General features: G+C 44.1%; 1 protein-coding gene across 10 annotated transcripts in view; it reads left to right on the top strand.

Annotated features, from left to right (window-relative positions):
• Nucleotides 1–1,217: 1,217 nt before the first annotated feature.
• The window catches only part of SPAG16 (sperm associated antigen 16), a 754,101-nt gene continuing 733,798 nt past the window's right edge, over nucleotides 1,218–21,520 (top strand). For 5 of the 10 annotated variants that reach the window (XM_053283351.1, XM_053283355.1, XM_053283354.1 and 2 more), the window contains exons 1-3: nucleotides 1,218–1,456; nucleotides 15,639–15,685; nucleotides 18,715–18,813. In XM_053283351.1, the coding sequence (XP_053139326.1) occupies nucleotides 1,300–1,456; nucleotides 15,639–15,685; nucleotides 18,715–18,813 (303 nt within the window). In that variant the 5' untranslated portion in view covers nucleotides 1,218–1,299. Of the gene's footprint in view, nucleotides 1,457–15,258; nucleotides 15,384–15,608; nucleotides 15,686–18,714; nucleotides 18,814–21,520 lie in introns of those variants that run through there. The other 5 variants (XM_053283350.1, XM_053283357.1, XM_053283358.1 and 2 more) reach the window with 5 other exon arrangements.

The raw sequence follows: 21,520 nt of genomic DNA, 5'->3' as shown, positions 1-21,520 counted from the left end.
ATGAGTGGGATCTAAAATTAACTGATCGGACATGAAAAAAAAAAAACTTGTGGGTGCATGCACGTCTTAAAGGGAACACTGAGCCTGAGCAACTTTCTTGAAAGTAAATCCCAAAATCAATAGGTCGTATTTCTAAGCAAGCAAGCTTTTAGGCTGCAGTCTTGTACATATTTACTTGAGAGTAAATCCTATAATTCAATAGGATTTATTTCTTAGTAAAAATGCATAGAAGCAGGCTGCATTCTTGCTTTCCTCCAAGAGAGCAGAAATCAGATATTTCATCTTTATCTATATGGTCTGGTGGAGCTTGACAAAAGATGGACTTATGCAAGCATTTTTCAAACTGGCAACCTCTTGCTTGATAGTCAAGCATTTCCCTGCTGAGAATTGGTTTGACTACCAAGCCAGAGGTTGCCAGTTCGAATCCCCGCTGGTATGTTTCCTACACTATAGGAAACATCTATATTGAGCAGCAGCGATATAAGAAGATGCTGAAAGGCACCATCTCACACTGTACGGGAGGAGGCAATGGTAAACCCCTCCTGTATTCTTCCAAAGACAACCACAGGGCTCTCTGGTTGCCAGGGGTTGAAACCGACTGGACAGCACACTTTACCTTAAACAATAAGTAAAGTCCACATCGACTCAACAGCACACTTTACCTTTACTTATTGTTTGAGTGTTATTGACCCCTTATTGTCCCTTATGTATTAAATTCAAGTCTTTGTAATCATAGTAATTCAGTATTGCAGTTCTTCCCAAAAGAAAGCAATTATAATATTGAACATGCCATATGAGACAGGTTGGCTTCTTCCTTTTACATCTCCAGCAATTGCACCTAGCCATTTTAAGTCTTTCTGTTTCAATTTGTTTGCGGTGCGACGATATGGCAAAAGGATTCGGAGGCATGCAGTGGATAAACTGGCGGGGGTGGGGGGCGGAGAGGAGGCAAACCTCAAACAGTACAGAGAGAATGAATTTAAGTAACTGAAAAAATTAAGTATTTAAGACTTTACATTATTTGACATCCTTTTGATTTTAAGGAAAATGCATTCCTTGGAGAATTCGTTTGTGTGAGCTAGCGCAGCCAGGACAGCGTAAGACAAATGTTTTGTCTTTTTCCAATTACGCTTCCAAGGCCAACTATTTACAGGTCTTTCACCATAGAGATGGAGAGGGATAGAGGAGCAACGCCACCCCTTGCGTCCATAGCAAATAATGGTGGCGGCCAGTATGCAGCGGAAGTTCGGGCTCTGTGGGTGTTAAGGATTCTAGTCTCTCTAGCTCGATGGCTCTCCGATGGCAACTGGAAACAGAGCGGAAGTGGCCGTGCGGTTACCCTTAGCAACCGAAGAATGCGACCTAGTGTATCGACAACGCCGTGGCGGAGAAACTGAAGGGAGCATGGAGGAGGCTACGTCGGTGTCGACGTCGGAGGGCACCTTCTGCCTGCAGCGTATCCTTTCCATGTCCGTCCGTTCCCTCGCTCGCCCCGAGGCAGTGCCCGAAGGGAAAACGTCGCTGCCGCAGCCGCAGCAGCAAGTCTGCGCATCGGCGAGGGACTAGTGGAGGGAGGGGATGAGAAAGAAGATGCCCTCCTGGGTTTTAAGGGAGGGAGGGAGGTCTTGTCAGCTTGGAAGGAGAAACAGCTCCCAATGTCGGGCTGCTTGCCACGAGAGTTAACAAAGCTCTCATCTTAAAAAATAAAAAGAAGAAGCTCTTTTTAAAAAAAAATCTATCTAGATGGAGCTCTCTGATTAGATATCACACACATAGCTTTAAACAAACTCTTGTTTCTTTTCTATAAGTAGGTGGGAGAATGATAATTTCACTTGAAAAAAGAAATATAGATCAGCTCTCAAACTAAGTACCTGTGTATGAAAAACTGTGGAAGACATTACATAAATAAAATAAATCAATAAAAGAAGAAGAAGAACCAAGCCCTTTCCTAACACCCTTAAAGTTAAATTAATAAATTGTTACATTTTATTTTCTATTTAACAATATTGCCATACTTGCATTGTGTGCATGGTGATTTTTGCAAAGTTTGTAAATTGTACTCAAGTTAGCATATCTTTTTGGTTTTTGCTCTCCCTTTTTTACTTTTAGTTGGTGTATTTTCCCCCCATTATCACAGTATCTCATGCTTCATATATCCACAGTTAATACATATGTGTCATTATTCCTTTTCTATGTTTATTTTTCAGATGACAGCCCTGTTGATTCGTGTAGCAATAAAGCATTAAAATACATGGGAAGGAATAACTCTTGCCAACTTTTAACAGGGCTGACTACAGACATTTTCTGCCTCCCATCCCAGGCTTTCAAGCATGTCTTTCCTCAGAGGAGCTGAGGAGAGTAGGTTCCCCTGTCAATCACTCAGGCATTTTGTTAGGTCCTTATGCTTGTTTGAAGTAAATTCTAGTGTATTTATTTATTTATTTATTTATTCATTCATTCATTCATTCAATTGTTATACCACCCTTCCAAAACTGGCTCAGGGCGGTTTACAATAATGGTGCTTTATCCAGGGTGGAGCCACCTAATGCTCACCTTGCTCACTTTCGGAGCAAGAGGTTGCTGGTTTGAATCCCTGCTGGTATGTTTCCCAGACTATGGGAAACACCTATGTCGGGCAGGAGCAATATAGGAAGATGCCAAAAGGCATAATCATCTCATACTGTGTGGGAGATGGCAATGGTAAACCCCTCCTGTATTCTACCAGGGCTCTGTGGTCACCAGGAGTCAACACCGATTTGACACACAACTTTACTTTAACTTTATCCTGGTTAAGTAAGGGTGGGGTTGCAGCCCATTCCTGCGTATGTACACGTGAGTGAGTCTCACTGAGTTCAATAGTGCTTACTACCAAGCATGTGTATACATAGATTTTTGGCACAATGCTATGGACATTTACACAGAAGTAAGTGTCTCTGTTTGAATGGAGTTGACTCCTATGTAAGATGCATTACATTCTAGCTGGAGTGTGCTAGCCTGGAATGTTGCATCCACTGCTTTCTTTTCTTCTCTCCTTTTCAAAAGCTTCAGGCTTTGTGATCAGATTTACATATGATCAGGGACAATAGTGAGTTCTTTTCCTGTTATCTTTCTTTACCTTAATGCCAAAACTAAAACTAAATCTGACCAATACTGAAGTTATCAGGTCTCAGGATTTGTTTGACTCAATTTTTTAGGCTTCATAGCTTCTTTTTTAGAATCCCCAGGGGAAGGATTTAAATTTTAAGATGTGGAGCCAGAAAGCAAGGGAACACAGTGTATCCCTTGATGTTTTGCTGAATAATGTATATGTCAGCTATTCGCTTAGTGGGGAAGTAACTTGCCTTGGGAGCAAGAGGTTGCTGGTTTGAATCTCCGCTGGTATGGGAAACACTTATATCAGGCAGCAGCGATATAGGAAGATGCTGAAAGACATCATCTCATATTGTGCGGGAGATGGCAATGGTAAACCCATCCTGTATTCTGCCAAAGACAACCACAGGGCTCTGTGGTTGCCAGGAGTAAACACCAACTCGACGGCATACTTTACAACTATTTCAGAAGGCCGGTCTATAAATCATCCTCAGTTTTAAGCATGATGTATTGTAAATGCCATCTTTTCTTAATGCAAATACAGTATCTTAAAATGTTAGTCCAAAGACAAGCATCTTGCCAGAAACACCAAATATGCTTTTGTATTGTGCTTGTATTGAAATCACTTCAGAGTGATTTTGTTAAAAAAGAAAAATACTATAGTGAGTCTGCTGGCACTGCTGACCCTGACAGAGCTGGTTCTAGGTAACTTGACAGCCTGAGCAAAGTCTCTAGGCTTTCTTCATTCCCCATACATAACTGGGAGTAAGTTCTGTTTAGGACTTATTTCTCAGAAAACTTGCATATGATAGGGAGGCATGTTATGTTTATGGATGTGTGAACCAGCACTCCATTTCCATGTATCACATAACAGATTGGAGTCTGTAATTTATTTTTAGAGAGGAAGCATTCCATCTCACAGTTCATGAGTGTCTGTACTCCTGTGTATTTTAGCAGTATAGACATGGAATAACTCTTAATCTCTAAGAAGTGCCAAACTTGTGTGTATGTCTCTGTGTTTGAGACGTAATACTCTTTCCATCAGCTACCCAAAGAGATCACACCTCTTTAATTTGTTTCACAATCTGATCTGGCTCTTTGACTGCAAGAGCTAATTTGAGAATGAGGAAATAGATGCTTTGATGTTTAGAAGATGGGGTGTTGCTTACGCTTGAGATTTTAAAAATTCTTTGGCATTTTACTGCACAGATTGCCATTGTTTTCTCCTAGAGCCTTGTCTTGAGGCTATTATTAGAACTTATTTGAAGAAACCTGCACTGGAACCCTCAGAGTTGGTTAATTACAGACCTGTCTCTAATCTTCCTTGGTGGGGCAAGGTGGTTGAGTGAGTGGTTGCTTCTCAGGTCCAGGCAGTTTTGGATGACACAGAATATTTAGATCCTTCCCAGACTGACTTTCGGGTGGGCTAAGGGGTTGAGACTGCCTTGGTTGGCCTGATGGATGATCTCCAATTGGCAATTGACAGAGGGAGTGTGACTCTGCTGATCCTTCTGGATCTCTCGGTGGCATTCGATACCATTGACCATGTTATCCTGCTGGGTGACTTGAAGGAGGTGGGATTGGGTGGCACTGTTTTATAGTAGTTCCATTCCTATCTCTAGCAGATTCCAGATGGTGTCACTAGGAGACTGTTACTCTGAAAAGCAAGAGCTAAAGTGAGGGATTCCACAAGGCTCCATATTGTCTCCAATGCTTTTTAACATCTACATGATGAGAGAGAACTTCAGGAAGTTTGGTCTGGGATGCTATCAATATGCTGATGACACCCAGATCTATTTCTCCATCTATTTCTCAGGAAATAGCATGACCTCTCTAAGTGCCTTTCCAGAAGTGATATTGGGCTGGATGAGGGATAACAGACTGAAGTTGAATCCAAACAAGATGGAGGTACTGTCTGTAGGGGGTTGGGATCCAAGAGATGTTTAGATCTGCCTGTTCTGAATGGGGTTGCACTCCCCCTAAAAGAGTGCTCCATAGTCTGGGAATGCTCCTGGATCCCAAACTCTTCCTGGTTTCTCAGGTTGAGGCTGTGGCCAGAAGTGCTTTTTATCAGCTTTGGCTGATATGCCAGGTAATCTTTAGGTTTTACTACTATAATGCACTCTACATGGGTCTGCCATTGTATATAGTTTGGAAACTACAATTGGTACAGAGTGCGGCAGTCAGATTGGTCTCTGGGTTTACTTACCCAAAGGGACCGTATAACACTGATTCTAAAAGAACTGCACTGGCTGCCCATATGTTTCCGAACAAAATACAAAGTACTGGTTATCGCCTATAAATCCCTTAATGGCTTAGGTCTAGGGTACTTAAAACCACACCTTCTCTGTCCTGAAACCTGTCGCCTATTAAGATCATCTGGAGAGGTCCGGTTACGGTTGCCGCCAAATCGCTTGGTGGCAACTCGGGACCAGGCCTTCACTGTGGCTGCCCCAGGGCTTTGGAATGCACTCTCTGCTGAAATAAGAACATCTCCTTCTCTGTTTGTTTTTAGGAGGACCCTGAAGATGTACCTATTTTCCCAAGCTTTTAACTGAAACCAAATTTTTTAAACTTTAATGTCTTTTTATTTATTAGGATTTTTTTATCTTTATGAATTTTAAATGTTTTATATTTTATATTATGTTTTAATTCTGTGCACCACCTAGATATTTCTTTATTAGGTGGTATATACATTAATTAATTAATTAATTAATTAAACAAACCCATGAGTAAGTTGAACTCACACTTGCGTAGATCACCCATTTACAACCAAAACTGATTTGAAAAGCAATCAGGAACTGAAGTGGTGGTGTTTGTTTTCTTCTATCTGCAATAGGAAGTTGTTTATTATTAAAATACATAAGTAAATTATTATTAAAATACATAAGTAAATTATTAAAACACATAACCATCCATGTTATATATAGGTATAGAGATATTTCTTCATTTCTTACAGCCATTGTTTTATTCCACACAATATCAGTGTTTCCCATCTAGAGGACTCATGTGGAAAAATATAATTTCCCCCCACACCAGAAGATACGAGGCAATAAAAACAATGAGGCAACCCTATGGGAGAAAGGGCTACAACTTTATTAGGTTGTTAGTGAGAAAATGGCATCCTTCCCCCAAAGCTCAAGGTGATCACACTCTGGCTCAGTTAAGAGGATCAGATGATCAGATATCTGCTGCTCTCAAAGGATGAATGCAGATATCTGCTGAACCCAAAGGGTCAGGGCCATTTTGGAGGCCTCATCTGTCTCAAGTGGTTCATGAGACTGGTGGAGCCCGCAAAGCAAGGAGGAGTGTGAAGTGAATCTACAGTGCAGTGACTTAAGGGAGCGATCAAGTCCTTTGCCCTTATAAAGATGAACAGAAAGCTACCTGGCTTGAAAGTCCCTAAATCATCAAGCATATGCTTCAACCTCTCTTCACTGAAATATTGGGCAGATTTGGCACTGTGACGTTTCTGTCAGCATTGCAAATTAATCTATTAATGTTGAGTAGATTTGTCAAAAGAAGGGAGAAGGTGAAAGCTGCCATAACTTGTCTTAGATAACATTGTGTTATTTGTTTGTAAAGTAAAAGTAAAATGTGCCGTCAAGTCAATTTCGACTCTTGACGACTATAGAGCCCTGTGGTTTTCTTTGGTAGAATACAGGAAGGGCCTCCTGTATTGTTATCCATTGCCTCCTCTCATCCAGTATGAGATGATGCATTTCAGCACCTTCCTATATCGCTGCTGCCTGATATAGTACCAGTGGGGATTCAAACCAGCAACCTTCTGCTTGTTAGTCAAGCATTTCCCCACTGCGCCACTTCTGTATTACATTTCCTGTTGAGCCCCAGTAAAGATTACTTAACTCTCTCCTGTTGTGGGCTGGCTATAGACCAGGGTTTCTTTGGGCCCCAGATGTTTTTGACTACAACTCCCATCATCCTCAGCCACAACGGCCATATCTGGGGATGATGGGAGTTGTAGTCCAACAACATCTGGGGGCCCAAGGTTAAGATACCCTGCTATAGACTATGTGGTACTTATTTCAGGCTCCCAGAGAACCAGAAAGCAAGCTGTGTAATATACTGTCCTGTTTGTTCTGTCCATCATTTAGTGTAGTGTGAATGCTTTTCTAAGGATTAAATTTATTTATAGGGTACCTGGGTCTAGGAGAGTAGAGCTGGTCTTGTGGTAGCAAGCATGACTTGTCCCCTTAACTAAGCAGGATCTGCCCTGGTTGCATTTCAATGGGAGACTTGATCTGTGAGCACTGCGAGGTATTCCCCTCAGGGGATGGAGCTGCTCTGGGAAGAGCAGAAACTTCCAAGTTCCCTCCCTGGCTTCTCCAAGATAGGGCTGAAAGAGATTCCTGCCTGCCACCTTGGAGAAGCCGCTGCCAGTCTGTATAGACAGTACTGAGCTAGATTGACCTATGGTCTGACTCAGTATATGGCAGCTTCCTATGTTCCTATGTATATGGGGACAGGGGAAAGCTAGATAATATGGGTTCCCCCACTATATCACACCTATGCATTTCACACCTCCAACTGTTGTAACTCATGCAGGGAACTATAATTTTTAGATCTATTTGTAGGCATTCCTACTGCAGGCACCTGGAGAAAATATAGACCTGCTTCTGCTTGCTTTCTCCTGAACAACACAGGAAGGCTGTTCTCATGAGCAGCCTAACCCAGGCTAAGGCAGCCAGCCTGGGCTAGTTTGCTTGTGTGCAGTACTTTGATCGAAGTGGATCTTGACGCTACCGTGGAACCTAACCTGCCTTTTTGACCCAGCCTTTAGCCAGTATTAAGGGCTCAAGCACACTCTCTTAACCTGGCAGCTGGGCTTATGTGTTTGCTTGTGCTGCTTGCAGTCTGTTCAGACACAGAGATGGGCGCCTAGAGTCCAATGGGAATTCCCCAATGCACCGTGCTTGCCACATGGTGCATTATGGGATTCCTGGATGCATTGTCCCAGCCTCCGGAAAGCTGTGCAGTTCCCGGGAGAGCCACTTATGTGTGACCAAGCCGTGCAGCCAGGAGGCGGTGGGGAAGGCAAGGAGATTGGGGTGGGGTGGGGGTTAGGGGTGGGAGGGGAAAGGTAAGTTCAGCGCAGCCTTCCCCCCTGCCTGCCCACCAGTCATGTGAATAGCCTTACTGAGTGCATCTGGGGATCTGTAAACATGTATGTATGCATCAAATAAGGCTGGTTCACACAGTCATCAAAATCAGGGTGGAAGACAGGCTACCCTGGTTTGCATGATTGTGTGAACTCATGACAATCCCTCATCTTTTCTGCCTTGCTGTTCACCAAGGCAGGAGGAAAGGTCTCGTGAACCCACTACTTTCTGCCCAGCCACGGGGACCCACCAGGTGCTGTCTTGCATGGAAGCAATAGAGGCTGCCATTCATGCCACTCTGCAAAGCACACTCTATGATCCTGTAGCTGTAGCGGCTTCAGAAGGGCTGAGCCCACCTCATACCCCATGGCTAATCAGAGGGCAGCTGCTGACAAGAGGCTTTCCAATCTGATGGCAGTGCAAAGTGTGCTGGGAAGCCCTGCTAGGCCTTGGAGGACTTTCCATGCTTGCAGTTCCTGATTTCAACAGTGGATGTGTGTGTTTCCTGGGTTTGTTGACCCAAACAGAGGTTCTGAACCTGTGCTGCTACTGGGGTAGGAGCTCTCTAACCCTCCAACCCACTCCCAATTGGCTGTGTGACAGGCCTATAGTTTGACAACTGGGGTCACATAAACTTTGCTCAATAAACATAATAAACTTTGCGCGATAAACAAACATTGGGGTGTTCACTCAATGGAATTTATATCAAAAAATATCCCCCACCCCCCAAATCTCCAACCAAGAAAACTAACATATGAGGGCAAAAGCTTCTAGATGTCAGAGTGAAGACTAAACTAGTTTTCTGTGTGCAAGGATTAAAAAAAAATGTGAAGGCGTTTCCGGCTATTCTTTATATAGAAAGCCCCTGTAAACTCATGGTTTTCAGTAAGCATTTGTGGTTTTAACTTGCATGTTTGTTAATTAATATATTTCCTCCCACAACTTCACTCATACAATGCAATTTTTCTGTTTCTTAAATTGTGTAGTGACCTTCTGCAGGCTGTGATTGTGGGATATTATTTGCCAAGCATTTCATCATATAATATACCCTGAAACAGCCATTTTAAATCCAGGAACTGCACAGTGCAACTGATCCCACAGTAGGAGGCCTGTAATCTGCTACTGAGATACTTTGCCAGTGGGCAGTTGATTTATTCACACACACCCCAGTTCTTCCAAGGACATTAGTGGAGTTAATCTTAATTTATCCTAGCGTTTTGTACAATAGATTTAGCACTTTGAAGGCTAGTATGTAGGTATTTGCTTTTCAAACAGCAGGGTCAGAGAACATCAAATAAAAACTATTAAAATAAGGCTAACTAATAAAATAATGTGGTTATGATATCAAGCTGTGCAAACTGAAGGAACAAACAATCTAAGATTTCCTGGCAGACAGATCAACATTCAGGCCTTGTCTTGTAATAGTTAGGACTGTGTTTGATTTTCTTTTTGTATTATTTTATGTTCATAGCCCAGTATATTCCTGTGTTATCACCACTTATTCTCACAGTGAATCCTCCCGAAAGGAAGATTTCTATTATCCCCATGTTTCAGATGTATAACTGAGGTGAGGTCATTCTCATGAGCAGCTTTACCCGGGTTAGAGCAGCCCTACCCAAGTAGGGACCGATCCTGGCGCTCCTCGGCTGGGTAGCCAAGTAGTTTTTTAGCTGGACTGTATCAGCGAGGGGCCCATTTTAAAATTTTGTCTCTGGGCCCACTCCAGCCTTGTTACGCCCCAGCTGGACTGCCGGCAGCCATGTGAACAATAGAAGCTGGGGGGAAGGAGTGACCCAGCCTCTAGCATTGCCACAATGCACTGTGCTGCTTGCGTGGTGCATTACGGGATTTGGGGAGTCTGGGCTTCAATTCCCTGGCGTCCAGGATGCCATGCCACTCACCACAGCAGTAATCGTGTGCACAGGTGAGCAGTGCAGCTAGAGGATCACTGCAGTCATGTGGGGAAAGGTATAAACAATCCTGCTTACCTCACAAGCCCTCCCCGCCCCCTCTTTTATGGTCGTGTGTACCTTAATATGTTAATTAATTCTCTTAGCCGGCATGTGTGTCCAGGATTTGGTGGTGCGAGACGCAAGAGTTCCAGTGAGAGGCCCGGCCGAGTGAGGAGGGAGGAGGAGAGGGGGAAGAAAGTGGTGGTGGTGGGTGGAGGAGTGGGGGAGAGAAAAGCAGCAGCGGGGGCAGGGACAGTGGCAGACAGGCGGAGGGGGAGAGAGAAAACTGGCGGTGGACGGGCAGGGAGAGAAAAGCGGCGGCCGGGCGGAGGGAGGGAGGGAGAAAAAAACAGCGGGGGCGGGTGGGCGGCAGGGCCCTTCTTGGTCACCCGCAGCCAGGTGAGGCTCTGTGTGTGGGGAGGAATGGGATGGGGGAGGGCTGGAGAGTGCGGGGCTGAAGGGAAGGGGAAGAGAGGAGTAAACAGGGGAAACAGCTGGCCCCATAGTGCTGCACAGATGCTCTGTGCACGGTCGGCTAGTAATATGTTAATTTGGTTATTAAGAGATGTGCTTAAGACTGGCTACTTTAACAAGCAGCTTAAGGGGGACCAATCCAGATGGGAATTGTGGCATGTGGAGAAGGGTTGTTAACCCTTTCCATCTGCACTGGCTAATAGTACAGACTGGCACTGCATGCCAAGCTGGGGATGGTCTTTGGAGAGGTGCCAATATGATTTGGCCTCCTGCAGCCCAAATGTTTTGGTGTGGGGCTAGGGATATCTTTAAAAGGAGGCAGGCAGGTTGTACCTGCTCCTCCATTGAGCTGCCCCCGCGCCCGCCCCGCACCACCCCATTGCGGCACTGTAGTTCTTTAAATCTAATTTGCAAGTAGGAGCTGTGCTGCTTGTTCCCTTTAAACTGCCATGCTGTGCTGATGGGATGCTGCTCCCAGCAGCCCATGCACAGTGTTGGGATGCAAATGGCATCAACACATGTGCCAACTAGGCTTGTGCATTTAATTCGGGTACAAAACGTTTTGTGCCCGAAAATGGCAATTTCGGAGGTTTTGTAACCAAAACAAAATCAAGAATTAAAAACCAGAGATTTTTGTTTCCAAATCGAAATGACTGTGTTTCGGACAGAATGCTTTGTTCTTAGGAAAAGCATTGCAATTCAGATTGACTTCTCTGACTCTCTTCACTCCAGCTGAGGCACTGAGTGATTAGCAGAAGATAAGATATGCAAAAAGATATGCAAAAAATGCTCATGAATGGTTTACTTAAGTATGTGTTGTATTCAGTGTGATTGAAATGCAAACTGACCTTGCAGAGGGATTTGGAAGACAGCATTTTGAGACAGAAACACCCAAATATCTTTGGGAGCTCAATGCAATTCCAAAGCTCTTGCTAAAAGCCATAGTATAGATTGTGTGGAGAAACCTTTTGAGAAGCTGGTTAGGAAAGTTCTGAAATTACATAGGTTTTTCTTTCCAAAAGTTTAGAAAGAATCTTTTGACTTGTTCAGGGCTCTTTTGAAGAGCTATTTTGTTTTTCTTCTGATTTTTTATGAGGTATAGTGGTGTCTAAGTTTTGTTGCCCAAGTTGAGCATTCTAATGTAATTTCAGTTTGGTGGGACATGATGTCTAAGCCAGTGGTTCACAACGTTGCCACTGCAGGGACAGGTCATCCACACGGGACTACAGGAGACAAAAGGAGGGGGGTGGGGAATACCCCTGTCAATCTATTGACATCCCCAGGAATCTTAGTTGCTTCTCTCTTTCTTGTAACCATGATCCATGGTTTTGCACTTTCTTAAATGCAGTGATGAGAAATCTCAACAATTCTGAACAGTAGGCTGATTTGTTTGGGCTACGGCTCACTCCACTTCAGTTAAATGAACATTTGAAGCTGTTCCATAGTACCAAGGCAGTTCATTGGTCTATCTTGCTATCTCAAATGACCTGTGGTCACTGTTCTGTGGGGAGGGAGTGTTTATTTCCCCCCAGATTTTCATGGCTTTTGCCCCATTCCACACAAACCTGAAGATTGAAGAAGAGTAGACTCAAATACCAGACCACAGACAACTAAACACACCTAGACTGAGTGAGTGTACCCCCATTCTCTCTCTCTCTCTCTCTCTCTCTCTCTCTCTCTCTCTCTCTCTCTCTCTCTCGTTCTTTGCAATGAAGATTGGGTCATATTGTGACTTCTATAATCATCATCATTTTTATTCAAACTAGATTGCTTGCATAGGTTGTGTGGTGCCACAGGCTCCAAACTGTTGCAGAAATGTCAAAAATTGTGCTAAAAAATTTGTGCCATTGTTGTCAGGACCATCACTCTACTTGGGTAGGTGGGGAGGGGGGCAAACCTCGCTGTTCCACTGGCAGAATGTTCATTGTTTTGCATCCTTACAGAAACCGTTTTTATGGCTGGGTGCCACAGATGTAGCTGTGTCTCTGTTGATTGTGGATGAAAAATGCTTGGGGGAGAAGAGGGCAGGGCATTGTTGTTGGCCCTAGGGCCTAGTCTGTTGCATCTGTGTGATATCATGGAAACCTGGTTCTTTGCAAAGCTCTGTTGTCGATGATGATGATGTGCACTGTTATGTTCTTTGGGGCAGAAAGTGGGCTTCAGGGGCAAAGAGTGGGTTGGGTGGCAGTGCTCCAAGGGGTGCCTGCTACCACCCAGATTCCAAAGGAATTGGGTAAAGGGCTGATTTTTTAGGAATTGTTGGTGTGTCTTTGGGGCAGATTTGGGGCAGAAAGGGGGCTTCAGGGGCAGAAGAGTGGGTTGGGTGGTAGTGCCCCAAGGGGTGCCTGCCACCACCCAGATTCCAAAGGAGTTGGGCAAAGGGCTGATTTTAAAAATATTTTTGAAGTTTTCCCCATATGGAATAATGGAGGTTACAGCAGCCCCATAACTGCACTTGGAGGGGGGTGGGGTGACTCAGAGCAAGTGGTGGTGTAGTGCACATAGGGTGCCAACTACCCCCATACCCGCAAGCCCATCCTTTCAAGCTCCCCACAGACTCAGAAAGGAGAGCTGGTCTTGTGGTTACATGCATGACTTGTCCCCTTTGCTAAGCAGGGTCTGTATGAATGGGAGACTAGATGTGTGAGCACTGTAAGATGAGTGAGCACTGTAAGATGTGTGTGCACTGTAAGATGCATCCCTTAGGGGATGGAGCCTCTCAGGGAAGAGCAGGAGATTGCAAGTTCCCTCCCTGGCTTCTCCAAGATCGGGCTGAGAGATATTCCTGCCTGCAACCTTGGAGAAGTTGCTGCCAGTCTGTGAAGACAATACTGAGCTAGATAGACCAATGGTCTGACTCAGTATATGACAGCTTCCTATGTTCCACTTCCCTCCCTGCTAATCTCCATGCAAAACTCCAATGACCCCCTTCATTAAGCACTAATTTCCCTCGCCTGTCCCTGCTGGTATGCTGCTGTATGCCTATCCCCACAGGAATGTGGCTGCTCCCACCAGGTGTGACTCACCTCACAGCCCTAGCTCCTTTCACTGTCTCACACCAGGCAAGAGAGAGAACAAAAACTAAAAGCCAAAACAGCCCCCAAAACAAGCCCTGGCAAAAGCAAGCCCTGGCAAACCCCCCCCCCCAAACAACAACCCCAGACACATACACTGGAACTTCTCCCATAAAGTGAAGCCAGCCCCTCAAAATCTCTCCTTCCTCCTGTTTGGCTGTTTCAAGAAAAAAGGGGTTTGGGGGTAGAAAAGCTAGCTTACCTTCTCAGGTCAGTTCTTCCTCCTGCACAGTAGGCTTCAAACAGCTTGTAACTCCTGCTAACTGAGCAAAGTGGTGCTCAGTAGTACCTTTTAAAGTAGTGATACTCTTACATTTAGCAGGGGAGGGTTTAGCAATCCAACCCCAGCACAGCATCCCTCCAGTGGTTGTTACTGGCATATACTTTGTTAGATTCTGAGCCCTTTCTGGAACAAGAAGCTGTCTTATTTACTTAATATTTATTTCTCTGTGTAAATCGTTTTGAGCACTTTTGTTTTTAAAAAGTATATAAATAGCAGTAGTAGCAGTATATTGAAATCCACAGTAATCAGACTTTTGAATATTCTTAGATGTGCACTGACCCAACAAGTGAAAACCAAACCTTTCCCCTCTGCATTTTGTTAATATTATTTTCAAGAGAAAGTAACTCCCCCCACTCCCTGGATTTTCTAACAATGTTTGTATATAAGAATCTGTAAATCATGTAAATTGACTTGTCCCATGGTCTTACTAAAGATCTGGATTTTGCTGAGAGTTTTCTTGATTCATGCTGCCTAATAGTATTGCATTCATATTGTTCCTGCAGTACTGGGGTACTGTACAGGTTGTTTTTTAAGCAGTTTCAAAAAAGGTCTTCATAGCTATATTTCAGTTATTGAAAGCTTGAAAGAAATCTAAAATATAATAAATAACACCGCAAATGTGTGAGGCATGCTTTGTTTTATTCATCTTCTGCTACATGTGAAATTGATTTTCTACAGCAATAGGGTTTTGAAAAACCAACTATTGCAAAATTTTCTTTACAATTCTTAAGACATTTTTCTAGGTATATATAGTCAGCTAAAAAAAGTCAATGAATAATTATCATCTTCAGTTTCTTTCCACGTAAATGTTGTTAATTTGTAGACTTGTTGATAAACTTCTGGAAGTTCCTTCCACCCTCAGTTTTCCATGTAAATTGGGAGTTATTTTCTACTTTTATAAGAGTGCTGTGGGAATGAATGATGTATTCAATACAGGAGGCCCAGTTTATTCTTGGGGGTTATGTTCTCACCTATAGGCACAAATATACCCTCTAGAAATTTTCATACATCCTTAGACATTTTCACACTGGAAGCAAAAATCATAAAGCCAAACACCAGAGAACAATGTCCTCATAACATCTGTTCTCTCCCCTACCCCACACGCTTCCTTCCTTTTAATCTGTGTGAACCAGCTCCACCTGCAGACCCAATTTTAGTGAATGCTACTTAGATCACATGTGTAAGAGTTTCTTTACAACCTCAGAAATGATACATGTTTTTAAAATGAGCAGGTGCTTTATGAATATCTATTTGATATCCATCAGAAGGCAGATAAAAGCTTGTGATGGAAACCTAATCGGATCCAGCATATGTGGAGAAAATAGCCATCTGAAGTCTCGTATCAAGGCAAAGACATGATTAACTGATGCTGTTCATAAATATTTGAGAGGTAAAATTTGTTGCCAGATTGATAGTTGTGGCTTGCACTGTTTGTATGTAGGCAACCAAGCAGCAAACTGACATTTCTAAATAGATAGAGTTTGCTTTTACAAAGAGAGCTTGTTGCTCACTGAACAGCTTGATGCCACTCTGATGGCAGAGAATTAAGTGTATACATTCTAAAAAATAAAAGCAAATAAAATATGTTTTGAAGCTATGTTTAAAACCAATACAGTTTCTATTTTAGACTTAACTGAATATGCAGAGATTACAGTAACGGAATGCTCTGAAGAAGACTATCAATATGAAGAGGTAATAAACTTAGATATTTATGTTATGTTTTTGTTTTGTTTTATTTTTAAATGCAGGTTGCAATATATAATAGTGAGAAGAAAGTTTATGCTATGGCTAATTAAATATAGAGATATTCATTTTTAAGCAGTTAATCAATAATATGGTCCATCCTAGAATGGGTACTGTTCCTGCACATAGAGGAACTGCTGTAGGGCTCCACAGAACCCTCTTTCCTTCCATCCCCATCCTCCTCAAGTTGTACAGAGCATGGGAAGTTTGCATTAGCTATGCATCTCCCTTATTTATTCAGATTTATGTACTGTCTTTCATAAACTTTATCCCTAGCTGATTTACAGAATTAAAATACAACCTTAAAAGCTTGTTCAAGTTGCCTTAAAACAATCAACAATAAAACCATAAAATACAGAGACAGAGCTTCCAGAGAACTGAGAATCCAGCCCTCCCTAAGGGGCAAAGGCCTGAACAAAGAGCAGGGTTTTGAATTGCCTCTTAAAGTCTGCAAGGGAAACCAGAGGACTGACATCCACAGGAAGAGCATTTCAAAGCATGGGGGCAATAACTGAGAAGGCCCTGTCCAGTGTGAATGACAATCGAGCCTCTCTCAATGTTGGCACACAGAGCAGAGCCTTGTCCGATGACCTTGTCATGCAGACAGAAACATTGAGGAGCAGGCGGCCCTTCCAGTTTTATCCTTGCCCAGATGCAGTTTACTCGAGCTCAGGTAAATTGCAAAGGGAGAACTGCAGAAGGAGTGAGGGGAGATAAGGGGAAGTGTGCACTGATCTCCTGCTCCCCACAATGGCTCAGCATGTTTTGTATATGCATACCAAGTGAGAGAGCAGAAAACAGAGCTTTATAAAGCATATATGTATGGCAAATATATGCTTAAAATCACCAATACCTCACTATAAAGTTGGTAAGGTAAAGTGTGCCGTTGAGTTGGTGTCGACTCCTGGTGACTACAGAGCCATGTAGTTTTCTTTTCAAAAACAGGAGGGGTTTATCATTGCCATCTCCCATGCAGCTTGTGATGATACCTTTCAGCATCTTCCTATATTGCTGCTGGTGTTTCCCATAGTCTGGGAAACTGGGGATTCGGACTGGCAACTTCAGGCTTGCTACGGTAGTCAAGTCATTTCCCCGCTGCACCATTAGGTGGCTGGTGCATTATGTTAAAATGAAGTTTAGGCACCAACTGTAGAGAAAAAATATTATAAAAACTTTAGGACTGGTAGATACTTATCTACAGTTGGTGCCTAAACTTCATTTTAACATACTGTATGATGCAGTGGGGAAATCTTCCCTAGCAAGCAAGATGTTACTGGTTCGAATCGCCATTGGTATGTTTTGCAGAATATGGGAAACACCTATATCGAACAGCAGCGATATAGAAAGGTGCTGAAAGGCATCATCTCACTCTGCGCAGGAGATGGCAATGGTTAACCCCTCCTGTATTCTACCAAAGAAAACTACATGGCTCTGTGGTCGCCAGGAGTTGACACCAACTTTACAGCACAACTTTACAAACTTTATAGTGAGGTATTGGTGATTTTAAGCATATGTTTGCTAATAAGCATTGTCTTTTGATTTGAAGTCTGTCAAATGAATTAATTTAATCTGTTCTTGGTACAGTGCTGACACAGTCCTTGAGTGTTCATATATGTAGGGCTGTACCTAATGTGTGGAAGATGTACCAGTGGTTCTTCTCATCCAGTGCTAGAAGCATGGATGGTTTCTAGAAGCATCTATTAGCGTAATGTAACCATTCTCACTTTAGCAATGCAGGTGTCTTCATGCATTATACTTGTATGTATGAAAATGAAACAAGAAAATGAAACACTGATGCTACTCCTGTAAAATGATCAAAGCATCAGTGAAGGAATGAGACTTGGATAGACTGTGATCCAAAGCCATGCATGTGCATGACAGAAAGCAGTTTGGGCATTTCTTGGGATTTATCAATTTTGCACGAGCAACATTCTCTAATTGACAGAAGAAACATGACACCCCTGCATGCAAGATGTCAGTGTGTGAATGTATTGGAGCCCCTGGATTGCAGCTATATATCCTGATAAAGTGTGAGGGGATCATTTTTGGACATGGATGTCCTCATTAATTCAGATGAATATATCTTGTAGGGGCTGCATATAAAGTACATGTGTGGATTGACACCTCTGATTGAAAATGAAAAGGGAAGTCACTTTAGACAAGGAAACCAAGACACAAGGAGCTGCCTTTGACTGAATCATATCATTAGTCATCTTTCCCAGTACTGCCCTTTCTGTCTGGCTATAGCTCTCCAGACTCTCAGGAAGAGGATTCTCACAGCTCTGACATACAGTATTTAAGTGGAGATTCTAGAGATTGAAGCTGGGACTTAATGAATGAAAGTGTGCTCTGCTGTTGAGCAATGCCTCCTCCTTCTATCTCTGTGCTTCCATTGCTGGATCATGGTAGCAGACTATGGGGCTATTCTCACGATCAGGTGAAATTGGGTTAGGAGAGCCCGATTTTGCCTGACCCTGAGAGCCACTGGGAGGCCCGGTGGCCTCCAAGCTGTTAACCCGCTTAAATAACCCTCCCCTAAGCCTGGGTTAGTGGAGCGAGCACTCTGCTAACCTGGGCTCTACATTCATGAATTGCTGTGGCACGCTCCACGCCGCAGCAGCTCACGTGTAGACCCCTGACCGAGAGGCTTAAAAGCAGCCTCCCGACTCGGGGGTCTCTCCAGCATGCCCTGCGTGCTCGTTCAGGGCATGCTGGAGCTTCCAGGCCCCTGATCCCCCCAGCCCTTGCCGGCTCTGTAACGGAGCAGGCAGTCGTGTGGGCGGCTGATTCGGCCACCTGGAGCAGATTGCTTGGTCGTCTGCAGGGAGAGCGGGCTAAGCCCGCTCTCCCTGCTAACCATCTCCAGGCGGCTCCCACTGATCGTGGGAACCGCCTTCTATATGATGTTTTGATATGAAATAATTTTCATGTACTCAGCAAGTGTACTCATTTTACATGTATTTGTAATTGTGGCTTAGGTACCAGCAGATGATGATTTTAGCCTTCAGGAAGGTGATGAAGACTTGGCAAAGGCTATACAGACTATCCAGGAACAGGCTGTCGATGCTCAAATTATGGTAAACATTTTATTCTTCAAAATGTATGACTATGTTGTTTTTTCTTCACAATTAAGAATGTAACATACATGTTAATGTGGTGGTTATTTTGACACGACTTACTTTTATCTCCGCTATATCTACTTTAGGCACAACCAAGCCCCTTGGCATGCTCAGTGGGATTTTATTGGCTACTTTCCTTTGAATGGCAAGCACGTAAGGAGGCTGTTCTCACGACTGCAGGAAAGTGGGCTAAGGGAGCCCAGTCTGCTTTCTTGCGGCCGTGGGAACCGCCGGGAGCTGTGTGGCTCCTTTGAGATGCTCCTGCCAGTTAGCCCACTTAAGTTACCCCCCCACCCACACCTTAAATGAGCGAGCGCTCGGCTAACCTCATTTTGGCGATTGTGAGTCGCCATGACGTGGCTCTGCGCTGCGGTGACTTGTGAGGAGACCCCCCACCAGGAGGCTAAAACAAGCCTCCTGGCCTGGGGGGCGGTCTCCCCAGGATGCCCTGCGCACTCACCTGCTAACTGAGCAAAGAGGCAGTTTTAAAGTGGTGATTCTCTTGTATTTAGTAGGGGGTAGTTATTGCTGGTGTCTATCTGTTTCTTTTTAGATTGTGAGCCCCTTGGGAACAGGGAAGCAACTTTATTTTTCTGTGTAAACTGCTTTGAGAACTTCTGTTGCAAAGCAATATATAAATATTCATAGTAATAGGTAGGGATAGTACTCAGTTCTTATATCAATGAAGGGGTTGGGTGATCCTCAAGCTCCCTTCCCCTTCAATGCTTGCATTTTAACTTTTGTGAGATAAGAGAACCCCTTTGGAAGAGTTCCCACTTTGCTATCTCACAAATTTGTTTTGAGATGCTCCTGAGTTAAAAGGTAGTGGCTTGAGATGTGGCACTGAAGACTGGGGAGAAAAAGACAAAAGCCAGTCTCATGTGTCTTTAGTGTAGCTATAAATTCTGAAGTGCAAAGGTGTTTACTCATTTTTCATGCTTTGTTAAAACTGTTTAAAAAAACTGTTAAAAAACCAATTTTTGAGGAGTATTTCTAGGTAGTTTTAAGATCTTGATTTTGGCACTGAGTCCAATAGTTTGGGTAACTCCACAAACCTTGCTTTTCTTCTGAAAGCAATTTCGTAGAGCTCTTCTCATCTGTGAGAAGAGCTCTGTGGCGGTCTGTGAGAAGGAGGGTTTAACTTAACTTCCCTGCAGATGATCTCCTCCAAGTCCCTCCCAGATGAGCAGTGGCTCCAGCTGCAGCTCCCAGGATAGAGGTGCCGCACTGCCCCCCCATGCTGCCCCGCCTCACACCGCCCCACTCCCAGAGCACCAATAATGCACTGTACGATTGCACAGTGCATTACCAGAATCCCCCCCACCCCCCGTGTGCCAGCTGCAACTGCAAGCAGCCGTGGCTGACACACAATCCATAAAACATGGGTAAGGTAGCACTCACTCCCTTAACCTCATTTAATTGGAAGGCTACTTAGGCGGGTTTGGTGCCGTGTAGCCACCGGGATTGGCCCAATCCCAGCGTTTCACATGAGTGTGCGGTGCCGCCGCTTTCCTCTACCCTTGCCGGCAGCTCGCTCATGAACTCTTGCAAGAGCTGCCACAGATGGGATTAGCGACGGGTACGCCTTAGAGAAATATATATTTAGATTCTGCTTAACACTGCTTCTGTAAATTGCCCCATAATAAGGTGTCCAGATGAGGGTAACAAGTGGTTTTCACCAATTCATTTTGGTGAAAAAGTATGTAAACTCTCACTCCCACCCCCTATATTTTTAAATATCATGCCAAGCCATGCTGAACCGAGAGCATGATTTGAATTTCCAAACATGTAACAGGCAAACCATAGTTTAGACAAGGGTAGGCAACCGTGGCACTCTAACTGTTGCTGAACTATAACTCCCATCATCCCCAGCTGCAATGTATTGTGGTTGGGGATGCTGGGAATTGTATTTAAGATGGAGATCCAAGGTTGCTTACCCCTGGATTAGAGCTCCTATGCCAAAGTGGTTTACAATCAAAGAGGAGGCACCAGTGACAACCACTGAGGATAAGCTATGTTAGGTTGAATGGGGCAGTTGTTCTCTCCCAGCTAGATACAAGAAAGAATTTTAAAATGTGCTTTGTTGCCCAGTTAAAGGGAGTTAATCAGCTAAAGTTTTAGTGAAATCATCTACTGATTAAACTGTGGTCTGCTATCAGGGGCGTAGCGATCGGAGAGGGGGTCCGTGTTCACATATGGGTGGCACCCCGCTGTGACTTGTGCACTCATGAGTGTTCCAGAACTGGGAGAGTGTTCGAGAACCCATCTGCTGGAAGGAGGTTGGGTGGAGGTGCACTGCCGTGCTTGCCTGGCTCTGTCTATCCCAGCCGATGGAAAGAGGATGGGCAGAGCCAGGCGAGCAGGGGTGCATGCTGCCAGCTGCCTCCTTCAGCCCCTTGACCTCTGCCCATCCTCCTTGCATTGGCTGGGCTCCCCGCTGATGGAAGGAGGATGGACAGAGCTGGGCAAGTGGCTGAAGGAGGCAGCTGGAGGCAATGGCGGTTTCAGGTTGCTGGTGGTGGCTGCAGTGAGACACCCCCACCCCGGCCAGGGGAAGCGAGGAACTCAGCAGCTTCCAGACACAGGACACAATGGGTCCTTTGAACCCATCCACCCTATTAGAGCTCCACCCTTGTTTGCTATTACAAATTCTAACCTGTGTACA

The sequence above is a fragment of the Hemicordylus capensis genome, chromosome 1, assembly GCF_027244095.1.
Source record: "Hemicordylus capensis ecotype Gifberg chromosome 1, rHemCap1.1.pri, whole genome shotgun sequence".
In the NCBI taxonomy this organism is placed as follows: Eukaryota; Metazoa; Chordata; class Lepidosauria; order Squamata; family Cordylidae; genus Hemicordylus; species Hemicordylus capensis.
This window is presented reverse-complemented; position numbering and strand designations above follow the sequence as displayed.